The 22,816-nt window shown below is 51.7% G+C and overlaps 1 protein-coding gene across 3 annotated transcripts in view; it reads left to right on the plus strand.

The window, feature by feature from the left end:
* Positions 1 to 16,541, plus strand: part of Tubgcp3 (tubulin gamma complex component 3) — a 60,677-nt gene extending 44,136 nt beyond the window's left edge. The window contains exons 17-21 of one of the 3 annotated variants that reach the window (XM_006253441.5): positions 3,578 to 3,666; positions 3,750 to 3,881; positions 7,062 to 7,202; positions 14,506 to 14,622; positions 15,516 to 16,537. In XM_006253441.5, coding sequence (XP_006253503.1) covers positions 3,578 to 3,666; positions 3,750 to 3,881; positions 7,062 to 7,202; positions 14,506 to 14,622; positions 15,516 to 15,674 — 638 coding nt within the window. In that variant the 3' untranslated portion in view covers positions 15,675 to 16,537. Of the gene's footprint in view, positions 1 to 3,577; positions 3,667 to 3,749; positions 3,882 to 7,061; positions 7,203 to 14,505 lie in introns of all 3 variants that reach the window. The other 2 variants (NM_001107323.2, XM_063275461.1) reach the window with 2 other exon arrangements.
* Positions 16,542 to 22,816: the final 6,275 nt, after the last annotated feature.

Raw genomic sequence — 22,816 nt, forward strand, 5'->3', positions numbered from 1 at the left:
CTGCCGTGCGTGACTGAGCACTGCCGTGCATAACTGAGCACTGCTGTGCGTGACTGAGCACTGCTGTGCATAACTGAGCACTGCTGTGTGTGACTGAGCACTGCTGTGCGTGACTGAGCACTGCCGTGCATAACTGAGCATGGCCATGCATAACTGAGCACTGCTGTGCGTGACTGAGCACTGCCATGCATAACTGAGCACTGCCGTGCGTGACTGAGCACTGCCGTGCGTGACTGAGCACTGCCGTGCGTGACTGAGCACTGCCGTGCATAACTGAGCACTGCTGTGCATAACTGAGCACTGCTGTGCATAACTGAGCACTGCTGTGCGTGACTGAGCACTGCCGTGCATAACTGAGCACTGCCGTGCATAACTGAGCACTGCCGTGCATAACTGAGCACTGCTGTGCGTAACTGAGCACTGCTGTGCGTGACTGAGCACTGCTGTGCATGACTGAGCACTGCTGTGCGTGACTGAGCACTGCTGTGCATAACTGAGCACTGCTGTGCATAACTGAGCACTGCTGTGCGTGACTGAGCACTGCCGTGCGTGACTGAGTGCCTCTTGACAGAGGGTGGTAAAGTGGAAACTTCCGGTTTCTTTGGAAGTCAGTTATGTCGAATGATGTTTTGCTGGGGTACGCAGGTGAAAGGATGTTTTGCTATAGCAGACACATGAAAGGACACGTGATATTTAGAAGGAACATAAATATGACTGACAGACAGTGGGGGACGGGGCTCAAGCATTGGTTTGCTCTGCTCTGCTTCGCTGTTCTTCTCTAACCTACACACGTATATTGGTTCACCTTACACTGTGCTGCTGAGCTCTGCTTGTGGTAATGTTGTAGAGAGAAACTGACCAAAGAGCTTCTCGTGAGGTTCTGTGGCTTCTTACCGCTTCCTCAGTGGTCTCTGGTGGGTTGGTGAGCCTCATGGTTTCTTGTGGTTGAACTGCCCTGCTGATCCCTGGGTGGTGCTTGCTGAGTAGGCTCTGCTGCTGCCGACTTGTGTTGGTGTTTGCTAGAGGACCGGACTGCTGATATCCTGACAACAAAGATTGCAGTTGCCCCCAAAGAACTATTTCTAAACAGGTCCACTTCCCCCGAATCCTAATAACTTCTAGTGGGTGGTGGGCAAGAGGGCAGGTTGAGCCCTTGTTAAAGTAGGCTGTAAAACGTATATGCCTATAGAGTGGCTATGTCCTCTGTGTGGGAAACAGAAGTCAATTGTATGACTAGAGAATTGGGTTAGATAGCCTAGTTTCAATGGGGAAAACCACACTGTTCTAGACCTTCAAGAGAACTGGGAAGCGTACCCCCCTTGTCAGATCATCATTGTGTGACATTTTCCTAGGGAGATGGGAACGGATGTCTGCTCACTCCAGACAGGGAACCAAGACAGACCAAAGTAACAGTTACCTTGAGTCCAGCGTAGCAAAGCAGTGAGTTTATTGGGGTTGGTACTGGCGAGAGGCTACTTGAAGGAGCACATGTGACTCAAATGCAGCTGCATCACTGAAGACCCATCCTGGCTTGGGTACCACTAACCAGAGCTTGTTCCTGGAGCCTGCACCCTGTAGACATGCAGGCCGCTCAACAGGTTGGCAGGCCTCCTCCCAGCCAGTTGTTTACTGCTCCTATAAAGATGGACCTCCCAGCCTCTCTGGACGGTGAAAGTTTATTTGCTAACTGTCTCACGTCCCTCCTCTGTCTGCTGGGACTGTTTCTATTCAAAGAAAATTGCTGCAGATCAGCTGTATTCATTGATAGATATTGTGGGGGAGACCTGTGGAGTGTGCTGCTCTTCTGAGGGTCCTGTGCTGGATGGCCACACTTCTGGTCAAAGGCGACTAATAGCCACGGGGGAATGACACCTATGGTGTGGGCACACAGCTCTCTTGAGCGGTCTGAGGACTCTGGTGTTTGCTAAGGAAGGTGTAGATACATTTCTAACAACTAAGCTGTGACTTCTGACCAGGGAAGCATGGGGACCCTGGGGCCTGTCAGTGGGGAGTCCTTGGACTGCCTGCCTCTGTACAAACCTTGTGCCCATCTGCTGCCTCACCCTTCCTGGGCAGTCTCTTCACCCTGAAGTCCAGGTGGGTGAATCACTGGACTTACTGGGTTACACCCAGGAGTAAGGGCGCATTCCATGTGGCTAAACAAGAAGAGTTCCTGTCCCTCCAGTGATTGGTAACCGCTTGTGTTCCTGGAGAAGGGCTGGGAACACTCAGTGCAGGTTGTAGACCGTTGTTCCCTAGGAGCTGTTGGTGGCTTCACCTTGTGAGAGTCTGGCTGATGACAGCTGCTCTGATTGAAAATGGCACCGGCCATTCATGGCCAGAGGGTAGTTTTGCAGTGTCTGGCACCCTCATCAGGAAGCCCAGGAGAGCAGTCTCCGCCTTCTGTGTTTCCCTCTCACTTTCTAAAGGCTTGCTTCCCTGACCCCTCCTCAGATTCATTAGGGTCAGACTTGCTGCTGCCTGTTCCTGTGACTGTGTGCACTCATGTGCAGTCTGTGTGCACACGCTGGTTTGTGTTACGCTCTGGGTACAGTCATCGAAGAATTTAAGGTTTTTGTTTGTTTTTGTTTTGTTTTAAACTTGGGGTTGTGTTTTGATCTTTCCTCTGTTGAGCAAATGTGCTCACTGCCCTAGGACAGCAGTGCCTCTTGGTCTCTGTCCCCAGAGGTGCGTCTTTTTTGATGTCATCCTCTCTCTGGGGGCCGCAGTCCCTCAGAGCCCCTCACCTGTCACCTAATAGTCACTTGTGAAGACTGACGTTATTTATCAGGGCCCAGCACTACAAGCTGGGTCACTTAAACCATCAGATGTTAATCCTGTTTAACATTCTATAGGCCAGAGATCCACAGTGCAGCTGAAGCCAGTACTGTTCTGCTCCCTCGGGCTGCACATGCAGGGCCGCTCCCTGGGATCCCTCCCTTTTCTTCCTACTGAGTTAGGGCCCACCCGAGACCCTCTTGTCTTTGAATAAATAGGGAGAAATAGCCATTCCTTGCGTGGTAGATGGGCTAGTTGCAGATAACATAAAATAAGGCTTCTAGTTAGACATGGTGCTCATTTCTATAAATCAAACTTTCCTACTTAGCCGTGTGTGTGTGTGTGTGTGTGTGTGTGTGTGTGTGTGTGTGTGTGTGTGTATGTGTGTGTGTGTGATATGTGTGTGTGTGTGTATGTGCATACATTTGCATGTGCCAGTGAGCGAGCCCCAGAAGAGGAAGAGGACATGTGCTGTTCTCTGTCACTCTGCACCTTATTCCCTAGGCTGTCACCCAGCCAGCCCCTGAGATCTTCCCTGACCCTCCAATGCTGGAGTTATGGGCACGACCATGCTCAGGCCGTTACATGGGTACTGGGGTGTGAAGTCGAGTCCACATGCCTTCAAAGCAAGTACTCTTAGTCCAGCCCTTTCGCTAAGGCACAAGAGTGGGCGGAGAGCTTCTGGTCTCTGGCATCTGGAGTAAGGCTTACTTACGGCCTTGTTAGCGGGAGGCTTGCGTGCATAGGGGTCTGTACAAACACCAGCACCCCCTTCCCTGATGACACTCATCTTTTGCAGAGTTCTCCGGGGTGCTTCACCAGTGCCACATCCTGGCCTCGGAGATGGTGCACTTCATCCATCAGATGCAGTACTACATCACCTTTGAGGTGAGTCAGCTTGCTGCCCTGCAGTGTGGTGCAGTGGTATGAGCTCAGCAGGCCCTTCCCACAGTCTCAGCTTGTCCTTCCAGGTTCTCGAGTGCTCCTGGGATGAGCTCTGGAACAGAGTGCAGCAAGCCCAGGACTTGGACCACATTATCGCGGCACACGAGGCGTTCCTGGACACCATCACATCCCGCTGTCTCCTGGACAGCAACTCCAGGGTAAGGCTCAGTCCTGCCTGCCGGGACCGAAACTGCCATTTGTCCGGGGCTGCCGCGTCAGTGATTGAGAAAGGTCTGTTAAACTGGGGTTTGAGAATCACTTCCTAGCAGAACTGGAATAAAGGTGGTGAGTGAGTGTGCTCTGACATCTGACATGGCGGTGACATCATGGGAAGCAACAGTACACTGTTGATGGCGTGCGGAGTAGGAGAGTCATGGGGAATGCCACCCTGTGGAGCTGCGACAGGATGGACGCTGAAGGGCATCCAAACACTGGAACAGGTGGTGGCCTGTGTAAAGGGAGGCATCTAGAGCTCGGGCATCTTCCTCCTCCTTCATGCTGGGCTCAGCCCTAGGCCGTGTGTAGCCTAGACAGGCGTTCTCACAGTGACCACACCCTACTCCTGCTTTCCTTTTCTTAGTCTAGGGATAGTGGTATTTTACGTAATGGCATGTGGCTGCCTGAATTTAAACAGACTGTGTGCACAGGGCTGTGAGGACCTGATAGCTCAGGGCTTTTGGCTTGGTTTCTTTTCTTGTAGAGAGCCTCTTCTAGAAAGGTGCCTGTTTTTGAGTAGCGAGGCTTTCTGGAGTTCTGATTTCCTTTAAAGGTCTGGGTTGAGAGAGAACACATTCTGAGCATCAGGCAGGTAAACTGCCTCAGGTTGACTCCCCGAGAGCATTTCTCACTGTGTGAGCGGCCTGAGACACATTCCAGGTCTCTGTCTAGCTTCTGCCTACTTTACCAAGACTTCTGTTTGTCTTCTGTTCGTCTGCATTAGCCTATGCTGGGGAGAAGTGTTTGGATTAAACTTAATTATTAAAGAGTTTATATATCAGTGTCTAGTGATTGAAGGTACGGAATTTGCTTTCTAGATGCTGAAAAGGTGGCATAGAGCGCTAATATCCTTTGAACAGAATTAGTAACTCATGAAATGGGCACCTGAAGTCGCCTGGGGCCCTGCTGTCCATTCTTACTAAGTCCGTTCTCTGTGAGGTTGATAGTACGGTGGGTTTCACGTCTGTTACCTGGCACCTATGTTTGTTATGAAGGTGTCTGTGATGGCATCAGTATGGTGGTGAGCACATAATGGTCCCACAGGTCCTGACCATTCTCTGACGTGCCAAAGACATGAAGCACCCTTACATGGGTCAAAGTCAGCGCTCAGGCAGATGCCAGCCTCTTACTGTGACTCCAGATTCTCCTGTCTTCAGAGGCACAGTGTAAACTTGTGGGAATTAAATTATATGATACCATGGTAACCAACTCATAAATGTAGCAGCTTCTCTTTTCAAGCTGCACAAGTCACATTTTATGTCATTTTGCATAGGAAGCAGGTGTGAAAGTCACCAGGTGTATTGCTTTTCAGAAAATGTTGGAATTCTAAGACCTGCACCCACACTGGCCCACTGTACCCTACGGCTCTGCTAACCTGCGGGCTGAGCTCATACACGATTGGGCAGTGTCTGTGTGAGCCAAGTTGGTCATCCTAGTTGTTGAGTTTGTAGAGTAGCTGTGGGTGTGAGCAAAGTCCATGTGCTCTGTGTTTGGGGTTGGTCCCAGCCAGCTGCACTGAAGGAGCTCTGCCCTAGACTCCATTAGCCTTGAGGTTGTGCCTTATGGCTGTGTAGTAACCCAACTGGGTGTCGTTTGCTTGCTTTAGAAACAGGGTCTCAGAGTGGCCTGGGCCCTGTGATCTTCCTGCCTTGGCCTCCATTGGGTCGAGATTATAGGTATGGGCCACGTAACTGGCTCTGGAGTGATTTGTCATTATTTGTTCCTAGGAAAGAAGTCTAGTATAGAAAACAAGGCAATCTGTTTTGGACGTATTAACTTTAAATATGGTATTTTCATATTTTCACGTTGTGAGAAAAATCAGTTGTCATGATCCAGTTGCAGATACCCCTTTGATTGTGCAACATTGAGGAGAAAACCTGTGCAGCGCAGTGTAAAGGGCAGCTCAGAGTGTGCACTTCAGGCCCTTGGAGCAGACGCAGAAGCCCACAGCGTATACTCCACTTAAGTGAAGTATCAGTTAGTGACCTTGAGGAGACGCAGTGTTCTAGACAGAGAACAGGACACTTGCTTGAGCCTGCATTCAGCAGGATCCACATGGCTTGTGTCATGCAGTGACATCACCTGATCAGGCCCTCTGTCTCCTGCAGTACTGTGCAGGCTGAAGGCCCTGTTTCACACAATGCATTGCAGTAAATGAGAACTGTGCACTGGTCCCTCTGCAGTACCTGTGTTCTTAGGTTCTCATGCTCTCAGAGTTGCTGCAGTCTCACTTGGGTACACAGGTAGCTCAGCCGTCATTGGTGTTGCCTGACATCTCAACAGGACAGGGCACTCTTGTGGCCCAGAGGTGGGTGCTAGGAATAGCTCATTAACTGGAGTGTGGGATATCCTTCTCTCTAGGACTAGGCTGGCTAGAGAGAAGTGTGGTGCTTTGAATGAGGATGGCTTCTGTGCTCAAAGACGTGGTCCCCAGTTAGTAGAACTGTTTGGGAAAGATTAGGCGGTGTGGCCTTGTTGAAGGAGGTATGTCACTGGGAGTGCCTTTCAATGTTTCAAAAAGCTCATGCCAGGCCCAGTGTCCCCCACTCCGCTTGCTGCTTGGGCATCAGGATGTAAAGCTCTCAGGTACTGCTCTAGTGCCATGCCTGCCTGCTTCCCACCATGTTAGTCACAGACTAACCCTCTGAAACTGTAAACAAACCCCAATTAAACTCCTCATGAGCTGTCCTGATCATGGTGTCTCCACACAGCAACAGAACAGTCAGACACAAAGCAAGGACTAGGAGGAACTTGTCCATTTTTGTGTTGCTGTGAGGCTCTGGAGATGTGTACACAAGTCTAGGCACACATGTGGTATTAATATGTCTATGTCCTCAGTTCACACTCTGTGCAGTAGATGTTACTTTAGAGCGGTCCACTCTCGAGAGTCAGAATTCAGTTTTGTGAGCGTCGTCGAGAGCCACCTGTGAACGGCATCAGCTGCCTTGTTAGGGTGGAGGCCTCATGGCCCAGTGCTTCCACTCTCCCACCACTCTTCCAGTATGGCTATACTGGGGACGTGTCTCCCCGAGTGTTAGAGGAGGCAGCCCCAAAGCACATGTGTATTTAAGCAGACACTCCTTGCTAGCATCTGAGGCTCACTTAAAATGCTGGTTTTTCAGGTGCTTTTAAACCAACTGAGAGCCGTGTTTGATCAAATCATTGAACTTCAGAACGCCCAAGACACAATGTACAGAGCTGCTCTGGAGGAGCTGCAGAGGCGGCTGCAATTTGAAGAGAAGAAGAAACAGCGTGAAACTGAGGTAGGTTTTTAACTCCTGCTTTCTCATGGCTGGCCAGTCACCACGAGCGGTGGCAGTAGCTTTTCTGCTGAGGCAGCATGCGGTCCACTGTGAGTCTACTGAAGTTCTGCGTGCTGTCAGTGAGTGCTCCTCTCACTGCTATCGTCAAGCTTCAGAATGCCCACAAAGGTGGTGCCCCAGTGTCTACTGCAGCCTCCAGTCAGCCTGCTGCTCTGTCACTTACCTGAAGCTGAGGGACCCTGACTTGTTTACTAGCTCACACATGAGCTACGTTTCCGTAGAACGTTTCTGTGTGTTCCCAGTGACCTGGAATTGATGGGGGTTCTTGTTCTTGCTAGCCTGGGCCTCTGCTCTCTCTGGGCGCCTGCTCTCTCTGGGCCTCTGCTCTCTCTGGGCCTCTGCTCTCTCTGGGCCTCTGCTCTCTCTCTCTGGGCCTCTGCTCTCTCTGGGCCTCTGCTCTCTCTCTCTGGGCCTCTGCTCTCTCTGGGCCTCTGCTCTCTCTGGGTCTCTGCTCTCTCTGGGCCTCTGCTCTCTCTGGGCCTCTGCTCTCTCTGGGCCTCTGTTCTCTCTGGGCCTCTGCTCTCTCTGGGCCTCTGCTCTCTCTGGGCCTCTGCTCTCTCTGGGCCTCTGCTCTCTCTCTCTGGGCCTCTGTTCTCTCTGGGCCTCTGCTCTCTCTGGGCCTCTGTTCTCTCTGGGCCTCTGCTCTCTCTGGGCCTCTGCTCTCTCTCTCTGGGCCTCTGCTCTCTCTGGGCCTCTGCTCTCTCTCTCTGGGCCTCTGCTCTCTCTGGGTCTCTGCTCTCTCTGGGCCTCTGCTCTCTCTCTCTCTGGGCCTCTGCTCTCTCTGGGCCTCTGCTCTCTCTCTCTGGGCCTCTGCTCTCTCTCTGGGCCTCTGCTCTCTCTCTCTGGGCCTCTGTTCTCTCTGGGCCTCTGCTCTCTCTCTCTCTGGGCCTCTGCTCTCTCTCTCTGGGCCTCTGCTCTCTCTGGGTCTCTGCTCTCTCTGGGCCTCTGCTCTCTCTGGGTCTCTGCTCTCTGGGCCTCTGTTCTCTCTGGGCCTCTGCTCTCTCTGGGCCTCTGCTCTCTCTCTCTGGGCCTCTGCTCTCTCTGGGCCTCTGCTCTCTCTCTCTGGGCCTCTGTTCTCTCTGGGCCTCTGCTCTCTCTCTCTCTCTGGGCCTCTGCTCTCTCTCTCTGGGCCTCTGCTCTCTCTGGGCCTCTGCTCTCTCTGGGCCTCTGCTCTCTCTGGGTCTCTGCTCTCTCTGGGCCTCTGTTCTCTCTGGGCCTCTGCTCTCTCTGGGCCTCTGTTCTCTCTGGGCCTCTGCTCTCTCTCTCTCTCTCTCTGGGCCTCTGCTCTCTCTGGGCCTCTGTTCTCTCTGGGCCTCTGCTCTCTCTGGGCCTCTGTTCTCTCTTGGCCTCTGCTCTCTTTGGGTCTCTGCTCTCTCTGGGCCTCTGCTCTCTCTGGGCCTCTGTTCTCTCTGGGCCTCTGCTCTCTCTGGGCCTCTGTTCTCTCTGGGCCTCTGCTCTCTCTCTCTGGGCCTCTGCTTTCTCTGGGTCTCTGCTCTCTCTGGGTCTCTGCTCTCTCTGGGCCTCTGTTCTCTCTGGGCCTCTGCTCTCTCTGGGTCTCTGCTCTCTCTGGGCCTCTGCTCTCTCTGGGTCTCTGCTCTCTCTCTCTGGGCCTCTGTTCTCTCTGGGCCTCTGCTCTCTCTCTCTCTCTCTGGGCCTCTGCTCTCTCTCTCTGGGCCTCTGCTCTCTCTGGGTCTCTGCTCTCTCTGGGCCTCTGCTCTCTCTGGGTCTCTGCTCTCTCTGGGCCTCTGCTCTCTCTGGGCCTCTGTTCTCTCTGGGCCTCTGCTCTCTCTCTCTGGGCCTCTGTTCTCTCTGGGCCTCTGCTCTCTCTCTCTCTCTCTCTGGGCCTCTGCTCTCTCTCTGGGCCTCTGCTCTCTCTGGGTCTCTGCTCTCTCTGGGCCTCTGCTCTCTCTGGGCCTCTGCTCTCTCTGGGCCTCTGTTCTCTCTGGGCCTCTGCTCTCTCTGGGCCTCTGCTCTCTCTCTCTGGGCCTCTGTTCTCTCTGGGCCTCTGCTCTCTCTCTCTCTCTGGGCCTCTGCTCTCTCTCTCTCTGGGCCTCTGCTCTCTCTGGGCCTCTGCTCTCTCTGGGTCTCTGCTCTCTCTGGGCCTCTGCTCTCTCTGGGCCTCTGCTCTCTCTCTCTCTGGGCCTCTGCTCTCTCTCTCTCTGGGCCTCTGCTCTCTCTGGGCCTCTGTTCTCTCTGGGCCTCTGCTCTCTCTGGGCCTCTGTTCTCTCTGGGCCTCTGCTCTCTCTGGGCCTCTGCTCTCTCTGGGCCTCTGTTCTCTCTGGGCCTCTGCTCTCTCTGGGCCTCTGTTCTCTCTGGGCCTCTGCTCTCTCTGGGCCTCTGCTCTCTCTGGGCCTCTGCTCTCTCTGGGCCTCTGCTCTCTCTCTCTCTGGGCCTCTGCTCTCTCTGGGCCTCTGTTCTCTCTGGGCCTCTGCTCTCTCTGGGCCTCTGTTCTCTCTGGGCCTCTGCTCTCTCTGGGCCTCTGCTCTCTCTGGGCCTCTGTTCTCTCTGGGCCTCTGCTCTCTCTGGGCCTCTGCTCTCTCTGGGCCTCTGTTCTCTCTGGGCCTCTGCTCTCTCTGGGCCTCTGCTCTCTCTGGGCCTCTGCTCTCTCTGGGTCTCTGCTCTCTCTCTCTGGGCACCTGCTCTTGGGGTAGTGGAAGGCAAGTTGTGTGGTTGGCACAGTCAGGTTGGTTTTACTTTTGAGCCTGTCGCAGTAACAGTGCCCATGTGAGCAGCCGTGTCTAGCAGCCACATCACAGGCGCCAAAACGTGATGTTTGGAAGCAGAAGTGTGTCTCCTTTTGGTGCTGCTGGTATAGCTCTTGACTGCAGAGGTTTGTGAGTAACCCTAAGGAGCCATGGGGTTCCACACACATGAGCTCCTGATCCATGCCCAGCCTGTGTGTGACTGACAAGCCCAGGATTCTGCCCTAGCTATCATTTATGTCTCTATGGTGACAGTTGTTATCTGTGGTGTGACTTGTAATCATGATACTCAGTGTGACCTCACTGTCACCCTTCTAGAAAGTTCTTACTGTATATTATAACCTACTGAAACCAGCCTCTAGAGTCTGTTGTTCTAGGCAGACAGTGGTGGTGCACACCTTTAACCCCAGCACTCAGGAAGCAGAGGCAGGTAGATCTCCCAGTCTGAGGGCAGCCTGGTCCACACAGTGAGTTCCAGGTCAGCCAGAGGTATATAGTGAGACCCTGTCCTAAAAGAACCAACCAACCAGCCAAACAAACAAACAAACACGATTTGCCATTGTGATACTAGCATGGTGGCTAGTTGTGTGCACAGTGGCGGTCTCACCTGATGTCAGCGGTCAGCACAGAAGGGACACAGCCACACACCAAGTGCAGGTCATCCACTGTGTTTCATTCGGAGACGCGTGGTTGCCTGGGAGAGCTATAAAGCTGAAACCACCTGCAAAACTTAAATTCAAAAGGTGAAATAGTGTGCAGCAGTCATTCAGGTGTGGGTCCACTGAACCTGTGAGAGGCGGAGCCGGCTCCCGGCAGGGCTTCAGCATCCTGAGTGCCTCGCACGAGGGCTGGCTTCCGCACTCTGTCATGCCGCTGTTGGCGGGGCAGTCCCAGAGGCCTTCCTTCTGCAATTCATGGCTCTTCTTCACTCTCTTCCCACGTTTCTTCTCAAAAACCTTCAGTTATTATGATATTTCCAATTCAAATTTAGGATTGAAGGGCTTTTACTTCTTTTAGTTTAAGAAATACATTTTATACATTGACACTCCGGGTTTTAGCATTAGCATACTTAGTTCCTGCTGCCTTTCACGCCCACACTTCTGTACACGCCCCTGTTCAGTAAGACTCAGGAAGCAGTACCAGCTGCGTAAGTGAAATCCAGTGACTAGTACTACTTTGCTGAGAATCTACTCTGCCAAGTAAGTGTGCTCCGAATCCACATAACCCTGTCCTGTGTAGTGGTGATTCTGCAGCGTTATCCTGTCGTCTCAGATTAACTGGCTACATTTCTGCTGCTCTCTGTGTAGCAGAACATGAATGTGAAACTCCAAGACTTTTACTACTTGAAGTACCAAATGGAAACAGGTTACAGAATGTTCAAAGTTATCCAAGAATACAGAACTCTTTGATTGGTCTAATAAAATTGTCATAACCCACATTTGCAAAATAAAGAAGAAAAGTTAATCAATTCCAAATTAAAGAGCTGTATGGCAGGTCTGCTTGTCACTGAAGAGCTGAGAGCAGGATGAGAGCGAGAGGGGGAACTGCTGGTCCCGCCAGTGTGAGCATGGGGGAAGCGGGACAGAGAAAACAGATTTTTTTGCAAAAGTTGGTTGTGGGTTAAAATTTAAAATAACCTTGAGGTGAATTATTGGAATGTAAAAGTGAGTTTGTTTGGGTATCTGTAAATCAAATATGCAACAGTCTGTTTTCTTTGTATCAGTAGCAGTTGGGATGAAAGTTTAAAAGAAATGCCACTAAAAACCAATGTAGCCTGCACATCCGATAAGAAACGTAGATGGCTGCTTCCAGCAGGGCTCCTGGGCCCATCCCGCTGTGGTCCTGGTGCTCTTCAGTTTCCTTTCCAATTGTGGATCAAAATACTTTGATGAAAGTAACTCAGGGGAAGGGGTTAGCTTCAGCTCACAGGGCCAGCTTCCTTTCTCAGTGGTGAAGTCACAGTGGTAGAAGCTTGAGGGAGCGAAGAACGTGAGTGTCCCAGGGCTCAGTGCATGGTTTCCTGTGCATCAGCCAGGACCTAGCAAATAGAGGGTGCTGTTGACAGCCAGGGTGAGCCCTTCCACCTCACTGAAGGAAAACCCCTCACAGATTTGCCTGTAGACCAGCCGAGTCTAGGCGGTCTTCATTGACACCCAGGCGATCACACAGTTTGTCAATTTGATAACTAGAACGACTCATTACAACTCCCTGCTTTGTCCACCCGACACATGGACACATTACTTTAAGCCACACCTTTCTGTCATAGTTGGTGTGACCAAAAGCAACTTGGAGGCTTATTTGGCTTACATTACCACATCACTGTGTCACCAAAAGGAACTCAGGGCAAGAGCCAGGAGGCAGGAGCTGACGCAGAGGTCATGGAGGGCGCTGCTTACAGGAGAACTTCTCATGGCTTGCTCAGCCTGCTTTCTTGTAGAACTCAGCACCACCAGCCCAGGGATGGAACCATCCGCAATGGGCTGGGCCCTCTCCTGTCAATTGCTAACTGAGAAAATGCACCACGGGCTTGACTACAGCACTGTCTTCTGGAGGCACCTTCTCAGTTGAGGTTCCCTTCTCTCAGATCACAAGCGCTTGTGCCAGTTTGACATAAAATTAACCAGCACACCATTTACCCTTCTCCCCAAAGTCTTATGTTATTCTCATAACGTAAAATACAGTTCAATTTTAAGTTTCTATAGTTTTCCAATGTTTTAGAGGTCCAGAGACTGAACTGTGAACTCCTATAGGATCAAAATGAACTTGCACACTTCTAGCATATAATGCACAGATTAAACAGATTAAATGAACTTGCACACTTCTAGCATATAATGCACAGATTAAACAGATTAAATGAACTTGCACACTTCTAGCATACAATGCACAGATTAAACAGGTTAAATGAACTTGCACACTTCTGGCATACAATGCACAGGTTAAACATCCAGCTCTAAAGTGAAACAGTCAAGGGCACAGCGAGGATAATCACCCAAATCCCCATCCAGTGTGGCCAAACCAAACCCTGCCGTCCTGTCCAGCATTGGGCTCATGGTGAAACTGCCTGGGCTCCAGAGGGTTCAGACAGCCCCACTCCTTCAGCCCTAAGCTTCTCCAGCACATGTCCTGTGATCCTGGCATCCCCAACACTTTTAGGTCTCTACCACAGCTTAAGCTTCTCTCTGGGGACCTCGACACTGCACACGGTGCCTGACCTCAGCTGCTCTCCACCACTCCTTCCTTCTTGTGTCTTTCACACTTTCAAGACCAACAGCACACAGACAGAGCCACCATTTAGAGGTGCAGCCTCGCCACCATGCACCACAGCTCTCTGAGCTTGTGTGTGCTGACCGTGAGGAGACATTTTCCTGACGTCCCAGTGCAGATGTCCAGGTTTCTCATGGTGTTGATCCCTGTAGCTGCTCTGTTGTCTGCACTTCCTTGTCAAAGACTTGAAGCTTGTCCACACACTTTTCTAACAAATAGTTCATTATCTTCAATTCGGCTTCAGTCAAGATCTCAAGGTGGTGGTGGCAAAATGAAGCCAGATCCTTACGGAAATATCATAGGATTGTCCCTGGCCCATGTCCACACGGTCCTTGTTCTTGGAGGCCTCAGCAGCCAGGCCTGGGTTGCGGAGGGAGTGGGTAAACAAGCTGTGAACTAGTCTAAGGCCTAGTAAGAGGTGAAAGTGCACGTGTAAGAAAGTGGGAAGGACTAGCATGTCAGTTCCTTAAGTGCATGTAAGTACAGTGCTGTCTGTGAGGGACACGGATGGTCTGCGGGTGCCCAGAGTGGGCTGCAGGAAGCTGTGCTGTGGGGATGCGAACTGCAGAAAGTACAGTTGGCCCTGCTGGGGACCCTCCCGTGAGGCCACAGCTCCAACAGGGCCACGCCAGACTGTGAAGCACCTGAGGAGGCCAGTGAGACTCAGAAAGAACAAGTCTGAGTTCTGAATACCAATGGGCAACTCATATAACGTGCAAGTAAGAGGCCCTAGCAAAAGGAACATGTTCCCAAGACCAGAGTGTATGCCAGGAATGCCAAGGCTCAGATCTGAAAATCTAGTAAATGGGATTTGCTGTGTTCACAGATGAAAAGAGAACTTGGTAACTCCCATACAGGCTGGCTGAACCACTCACTGAACATTCTTTTTGAGGGGAGGGGCAAAGGGCGTTAAGATATGGTCTCACTGTAGATAGCCCAGTCTGGCCTCATCTTAACCATTCTCATGCCTCAGATGGGATTGTGGGTGTGGGCTACATGCATGTCTGACTGAAAATGGCCTTTTAGAACGAGAGTAGATGTATGTCTCAGAAACAACAAGCGAGGTCCAGTAAGATTGTCTGGTGTTACTATGATAGTCAGGCTGTCAGCACTCAGAACTGACAAGTCCCTCTGTGCCCATTGAGTAAGGGCATGTGGGGGGACACGGGGCCCACTGTACCACAATGCATGAAGCCACAAAGACAAGATCTCACAGTGACATTGTGCTGAAGCAAGGAGGCATCCAACAGTTAAACTTGCTGTTTCTAATCAACCAGGGCCAGTGGGGAGTGACTGCGGCAGAGGAAGAGGAAGAGAACAAGAGGATCCGAGAATTCCAGGACTCCATACCAAAAATGTGTTCCCAGTTGCGAATACTGACGCACTTCTACCAGGTGAGTAAGTGTGAGGCGTGGTGTCGTCTCCTGGGACCAGTGCTTTCGTCCAGAGGTTTGGGGATGTGCAGCACTAGGGATGGAGTTCCTGGGGGGCGGTGCCCTAGTGCTGGGCTCTCCTCGGGGCAGCCGTGCACCTGGGATGAGAGAGCCTCGATGGGAGATAGGCACTGGGGACCTGTGACGTATGCTCATCAGAGCACCGTTGCCTGGATGGTGCAGGCAGTGTGTGGGCAGTGAGAGATCGGAGCCATGAGTACTTTACTAAATCACGATCTGTCAGAACTTATGTCTTACAGGAAGGCTGCTTTTCACAGTGGTCTGGAGTCTGTTCCCCCACTAGATGATGACTGAGCACACATTAGTCAGCCAGTGAGATGAACGAGATTAGCAGGGGAGCCCTGAGATTTCTGTTCACCACAGAGAAGGGTGCTTAGCATCCGTGACTGCTTAATCCTGTAGCGTGGGAGTGCAGAGGAAGTCAGGTGGTCGGTGCGAGTGCAGAGGAAGTCAGGTGGTCGGTGTGAGTGCAGAGGAAGTCAGGTGGTCAGGTGGTCAGTGTGAGTGCAGAGGAAGTCAGGTGGTCGGCTTGAGTGCAGAGGAAGTCAGGTGGTCGGTGCGAGTGCAGAGGAAGTCAGGTGGTCGGCGTGAGTGCAGAGGAAGTCAGGTGGTCAGTGTGAGTGCAGAGGAAGTCAGGTGGTCAGTTACTTTGACACAGAATGTGTGCACCGCTTACCTCTCTGTGCAGACGGCATCTGAGGAGAGCAACACAGGCCTGTGAACCCTGGACTCCATGCTCATTCCTGCTGGAGGCCTGTTGGTACCAGTGTGTCTTGAGGGGCTATGTGTGGGCGGGCAGTGTTCTGACTGACTTCCCTGTGCTTTCATCCCAGGGTGTGGTACAGCAGTTTCTGGTGTTGCTCACAACCAGCTCTGATGAAAGTCTCCAGTTTCTCAGCTTCAGATTGGACTTCAATGAACATTACAAAGCCAGAGAACCCAGGCTGCGGGTTTCTCTGGGCAGTAGGGGGCGGCGCAGTTCCCACACGTGAGGCTGGCACGGGCTAGTAGATGCTTACTCAAGCCGGGACCTTCAGGCTGGTGTGAGCTGCAGGAGCCTCCTGTCTGCACACAGGCCACAGTGTTCAGCACCATGTCCGCTGAAGAAGTCTTGTTATCCACTGGACTTGCGTGTCTGTAACACCACCGAGTTCAACAGGCCACTTACCTACCATGTAGTCTTCGTAGTCGAAAGACGCTGTGATATGTCGGAACATCTTACTTCCACCACGTAATTTATATTTGTCAGTTAAAAACAACAACAACAACAAACTGTTTCTTACCACAAAAAACTAGGTCAGTGGTGTGTTCATAAACTAAGGTAATGTCACCGCTATTCTTTCTCATTCTGTAGAGACAGTTTTTGTTATCATGACACTAAATGAAACATGTCTCTGAGAAATACACAGGCTGTTTACCTGGCTTCAGTGTTTAGAACACGAGCCTGCGTGAGGACATCCACCCCAAGCGTCGCCCCCCACTGTTGTCACTTCCTCCCAGAGTTTACACTTTTATATTTACTTTACCCTTCAAATCACATTTCAAAGAGCGGGAGCCATGTGGAGGGAGGTTTCCTCGGCTCGCCCAGCCACAGACCACCAGCTGAGCGGATGTGAACCAAGCAGGCCGACTGTTTTATTTTCAAAGTTCTGATAAGTGTTAGGAAGAAGTCAGCTTGGATATTGAAGGTTTCCCTTCTCCTTGCCTATTTTTTCATTGTAAATATTTATATACTACTGACCAGATGATGGAGGGAACTTTTTTTTTTGTAAAAATGTCTTATCCAGTCATATAATTATGCCTTTTTTATGTTGCATAAGTGATAACTTAGAGAATTAAAAACCATTATCTTTCAGGTGTTTCACGTGGTTTATGAGTAGTCTGGAAAAACTGTCTACTTGCTGGGTTTGTGGGTGGAAAGTGATGGAATTTGATCGACTGTACTACAGTGGGGAGTGGTTTATAACTTGTGAAATGTGTATATCACTTGGAATGTCAATGGAGCACAAGCAGTCGTTACTGCACACTGGTCCCTTCTACCAGCTGACTGCACGTCTAGCTCTGTTTAAAGTTCCAGGGCACTGGGAAGTCTTGGTATTCCAGTAGTGAATACATGATGAAGACCAGGAGTTTTTAGTACATAGCTTTAATTTAATTTTACCTTAAAACCTTACAAATGCAAAGCTGGGTGTGGAGGCCCATGCCTGTGACCTCAGCAGGTGGTAGGTAGCAGCTGGAAGACCAGGAGTTCATGGTCACCCTTTCCCACACAGGGAGTTTGAAAACCTTTGGGATACATGAGACCTCAAGAGAAAAAAAAATCATAAAATCAGAACTTAGAAGCAAGTTTCCCTACTGCAAGACCTTCCAGAAATTCTGGTGTGTGGTTTATTTCCATAAGGAATTTCCAGTGTCATTCGACTGTGATGAGTACTGCTTTTGTCTTGGCCGCAGCTGCTCTGGGGTCAGTCCTCGATAACAGCCCCACGCCCTGCTCTTGAGAGGCAACCTTGGGGCAAGGAGTCGGGAGAGGCTGGCTGGCCCAGCCGGACTATGCACTACCTGGGTTTACCAATGACTGCTGCTCTCTAAGATCTACAAGAACACACACCTTCACCATACAGAGAGGGAGGTGCGGGCTCAGAGAGAGTGTTCGACATTCTCCTGGGCACGCAACAGGTCTGCCATCGACCTCATGGTGGCATGGCAAGGAGACAGCTGTGCAACAGGCATTTCATCTCACAGAATCTAAGTGTGGAAGAAAAGAAACCACCAGTCTTATGTGTGTAGCAGATGGCACCGTGAGTAAGCCCCTGGGCAGATTTTGAAAAACATGGAAACACCATATCCCCCTCCCCTGGGTAGATGCTACAAGTGATGGTTTGACAGTGAACGGGGAAGAAAACACCTCTCAAAAGACAGACACGCATCTATGAGAAACATTCTGAAAATGGATTTCCGGAAACAAAATTTTATGATTTTTTTTTTTTGATAAAGATGATGTGTGTCTCTGCCTTTTCTGAAATACAGAAATGCAATTTTAAAACTCATTCAGAACGCTCAAGGCAGTGAGTTTTGGTAGCTGCCACTACTTGTCAAAATTTATAGCTTAGCACATTACCCCAGAGCATAGATATATTTACTGGTCCAATTCAACACAGGCCCAGCAGAGTTGGCGGTGTGGGTGGACACCTGGTGAGTTTGGAGCATAGCCGCTGAGGCATGGCTCCTCTGGCCTGCCTTCTGTCCTTCTGGGGAACCGTTACCCCACCCCCATCCCCGAGGCATCACAGTCATGAGAACCAAGGAGTAAAACCCACTGGCCTGATGTATCAGTCAGTCCACACCATGCGCTGCTGCAGTGTTAATCCAAGTGCGTCTGACAGGAAAGCCTCTTCATAGCTCCCACTAAACCCGCTCTTCTTGTTTTCCTGTAAGGAAGAAATGATGGCGGCTAACAAGATTTAAAATTTCGTCTTTGTCCTCTGGGGGTTTGTTTTAGTTCAATAGCGTGTGTGTGTGTGTGTGTGTGTGTGTGTGTGTGTGTGTGTGTGTGTGTGCGCGCGCAGTGTTCTAACAGTTCTCTCGACAAACGCTTTCCTGTACTCAACCTCAAACTCGCTGCCCTTCTTTCTGCCTGGGCCTCCCTGGAGCTAGGACCGCAGCCGGGTGCCAGCCCTGCCTTCACATTTTTCAAAGCAGTCAGTTTGGGATCTTGGGAGGATGGGGTTCTGTGTCCCACAGGGGCAGACGTCTCAGCCGGGGCTATCCAGAAGCACGTGGTCCCCTCCCTGTGCTGTGTAACCTGAGCAGGGAGCCCTTCCTTGACATCTCCCCAGAAGCCCCTTGAGGGACGGACAGATTACCAGGGCGATGAGGGAGGCTTGGGGGGCGGTGCCCGCTATGTGTCTCTCGGGGAAAGCGCATCAAAGCCTGCAGTCATGATGCCCATGAAATTGGTATGAAGGTCTGTCGCCTACTGGCCTGAGTCCCAACCCTGACATCTTCGAGGGGTGGACTGCAGGAGCTTGTGGCAACAACTGTTGGGCCAGGAGTGTGGGGAGTCTTCCCCGGGGAAGGTATTACTCCTCCCCTTTATATTGAATTGGTAATGTTTCAGATACGTTAAATAGTACAGTCTCCTACCTTCTGTCTCTCCTTATGTTTTAGACGATGGCCGCTGCATGACTGCAGGCAACAGGCAGCAGGCTTTTGTGGCTCGTGCCACCGTGGGTCTGCCCTGTGGCTTGTTTGCCATAGGCAGAGTGGATGGACAGACAAGGGCCATTCTGAGAGCAGCATACTTCCCCTTTCGATGTTTGTTCTGACCTTTTTCTTGGTGAAGTTGAGGGGATGGGAGAAATCTCAGGCCGGACACTGGGAAAGACCTGTCCCAGTCCCCACCTCCTTGGTCAGCAGGACTCTGAATGTATTTGGGGCCTAATGGGTCATTTAGACCCTGCAGGAATATGCATGTGCACACACCTCCCTCCTGTGCACCGGTGCTGATTTGCTCAATGCGGTCTCGATAGATGGGCAGACCTTGAAGTCACCCATGGCTGCATTCCTTGTCACCAGATACACACAAGATTGCCACCTCTCCAATCCCCCTGTTTTCCGAAGACTCCTGGTATGATGTCGCTCATTTTGCCCCGTGTCCCCAGCCCCATACATGTGCGTGTATTCATTCCGTCCGAGCAGGGCTGAACAGCCACAGGAGGTGGTGGACCCGGTATTCATGTCTTTTCCTCCGTGCACAGGAGAACCTTTTTGGGCCCACCCTGTGTTTTTGTGTTTGTGGAGTCAGACCGGACTCCAGGTTGGGAAAGGACTGGATACGCCCCAAGCAGCACAGCAGGGCTCAGAGGTTGCAGGTGGTGTCCCTGAGGCAGGATGAAGTGGGCAGGGATGTCCTTTGGGTTTTATGTGGTGGACATAGAACATGGAGAACACGAAGGTGATCTACCCACTGGGCTACCCAGGCCATGCTGGGGTTTCTTCCTGGAGATGAAATTGGGAAATGTTGACCTGGCATTTGGGGGAGCATTTGGAAGTGTTGTCTATACAGCAAATGGGAGGGGTCAGGAGTGCGTGGCAGTGCAGCAGGTGACCCCAGGATGAGTCGGTTCCCAGACTGGGGTCTGGGCTTGGAGTAGAGAACGAAGAAGAGCTACCACGCTGAGGCGTTCTGAGAGTCAGCCGTCCAGTGAAGACTGCTGTCCACACTGTTACAAATGTGAGTCTTGGCAGCCTGCAGGCATAACTTCCAACAGTGGTCTGTCTGTCCCCAAGGGGGGAGTCATGACAAGATACCATGATGCTAGACAGGAATAGACGCGTGGATTCGCGGGATGGGATAGAGAACACAGGCACATAGTACAGTTTAAGTAGCAGTCTCGTGTCCAAATTTGCCATGGAGCCTCCACACTTGGGATGGAGACCAGTTTGTCTGGCTTCACGGGATGTCCATCTGGGGACGTCCCTGCTGAGCCAGCCCCCTGTCCCTGACACCTTAGCAGTCAGTACCTGGCAGCTCCCCCACAGTTCATCTCAAACCCTCACTGCAGCGGGCTCAGAGGGGCTCTTGGTGTAGTTTACACACATTTATTAATTTCCTGCTAAGCAGAGAGCGGCCTGGCACCTCCGAGAACCCCTTGCCAAGCCTATGCCTTCCCTGCTGCTCTGTGGCTCCACAGGCTGTGGTCTTGAGGCTCAGAGACCGTGTTCTTTGTCTACAGACACCGTGCTCAGCCTCCCCCTCAGAGGCTGAGTCCTGGAGAGTTGGAGAATCAGGATCTCTGCCGCCCTGTGATCAGGCGATTCAGAGGACCGCGTGGATGCCTAGTCTGAAGGGACTCAGGAGACCAACTTCTGGGATGGCTCTAGAACATCCACTTAGTTCAGTTGGGTCCTCCTGAGATGCCAGCATGGAGCAGCCTGAAGCTAGGGACCCGGGACACAGGCGTGTGCTCCCGTCATGCCACTGGTTCTGCATTGGGGCTGGACCTGCAGTCCTCCCCGTTGTGGGGAGTCAGGCTCCTGGGTACCTTCCAATCCTGCCTGACGTGCATTCCTCTGTGACTTGAGTCTGAGAGGCGTTCTGGACAGGGCTGCGGAGTGGGACTGCGGAATCTATGGCTCTCTTAGCCAGGCTTCCTGACTTCAGTGCACCAGAGAGGATGAGCCTCAGTCCTGTTCCCTCCAATCCTGTGACCCCACGAATACATCAGGCAGGCCTGTCTAGTGCTGTCAGGCCTCACGTGACGCTCTGCACTGGGCCAGTATGACCCAGCCCTCGTCCAGTCTCTGCCTTGCCCTCCCTCTCCTCTCCCTCCTGTTTTGACTGAGGCTGGGGCTCTGCTGCAGTGGAGTGAGACCTTTCTCTCTGGGGGGGGGGGGTGTTTCTAAACTGGAGTCACACAGCTGGCTAGTAAATCGGATTTGATAAATAAACAGGCCATTCTTTTGAGTATTTGTCCTTAGGTCTTATTTCTCATGTCTCCCTTCATTAGAGGTTTTTATTGTCATCTCTTCGGCTCAACAGACAGTACAATCTGCCCTGTTAATTTTGTAATTGAGGTCTGTGCAAACACATTGCCACAGCCTGGGGGATGTTTACCCTTGCTCAGCTGAGCACACAGTGCGGGTTTTAGCTGAATGAGACCCAACCGAGAAGGCACAGATCGAGAGTTTAAAAATAGAACAAGGGCTCAAAGAGCTGTGTCAATGCCCCCATCGGGTATTGAATGGTGGTGAGGGGAGGTGCAGGCTCCATGGACAGGGATGCTCCCTCCACGGCTCCTGGGGTCTCACACCCACAGATACCTTCTGTATGGCAGACAGCAGTGAGCAGTATGTCTCCGGTGAGGAGAGCATGTTTGCTGTATGTCTCCGTTGAGGGGAGCATGTTTTAAACAGTTGCCCATTTCTTTAACTCCAAGCTGAAACCTTGGCCACGTGTCTTTTTCCTGTCTGACGAGGCGTGGAATTGCTCTCTCTGATGAGCTTGGGGGCCAAGCTGGTGGGCGACGCAGAGTCATAGGCCCAGAGCAAACCCTCCTGAGAAAGATGGTGCTCAAATTAACAGACCCTGAGGAGAAAGAACGGAGCAAAGAGAGTTTCTATGGAACTCTGCTGCCAGTGCCGGGTCTTTGGAGGTCTGTGCACACGGGGTTAGGGTAGAGTCCCTACAGCACACGGTGGCCTGTGGGATCTGGAGGCAGCAGAAAATCTGCATGGTCCTCTCAGGCATCCCCTTACTGCAACACCAGCCAGAGCTGTGTTTGTGCAACACATTGACAAGTATCTAAGTTGACAAATCTGGGGGAAACAGCTTTTGTGATAGATAACACATCAGCGGGGATCTACTGTGACTTGCCGATTTTTTTTTTTCACTTTGCGTGTTAAGATCCTTGAAGTTACAGACTTTCAGCCATAGACTCAAATGTGATAGAAACTACCCAGACCTTCTTAGGGGAGGTGAGAGTGTGCCCTACCCAACTCTTCTGATGGAAGCTGTGGAAATTGCGTGGAGGTCCTCGTGTGCTCAGTGACAGGTGGGGAAAGTTGATGGAATGGGGCCTGAGTCCCCAGGGAGTGCAATGGGAAGAGACACCAGGGTGTCTTTGACAAGAAATGCAAGGAGATGCTGGGCAGGGGCAGAATGGGGGAAGGCTTGCAATGTGGGGTTTCAGAGGCTGGAAGCCTTCACGAGTCATCAGAACGAGAGGTTGCCGTCCTCATACACCTGCTGTGTGCCGCAGACAGTGAGAAATACCGTGCGGACCAGGAGCCCTCTGCACGGCTGCTCCGTCTGCCACTAAACAGTGCAGGGACAGCTACCGCTTTCAACTGGCACCCAGACCCAGGCTGCAGGGACAACTGGAAGTGTTGGGAGTGCAGTGGGTGAGGGGCATGTGCAGGTACCCAGCCCAGGAAGACATGTTTAGTGTAGAAGGACCCAAGGTTGTCCTTGCAGGCACTGCCACAATCTCATCATGGAGGTCACTTGCAGCTCATGCCACATTGCACATGGAGCACCTGGCTCCCCTCGGCTTTGTGCCCAGATCAGCCCAGCAGACCTATGAGCATGTCCCCCACCCCGTCCAGCCACATCTGTTGCTCAGAAAGTGAG

The sequence above is a fragment of the Rattus norvegicus genome, chromosome 16 (assembly GCF_036323735.1).
Source record: "Rattus norvegicus strain BN/NHsdMcwi chromosome 16, GRCr8, whole genome shotgun sequence".
NCBI lineage: Eukaryota > Metazoa > Chordata > Mammalia > Rodentia > Muridae > Rattus > Rattus norvegicus.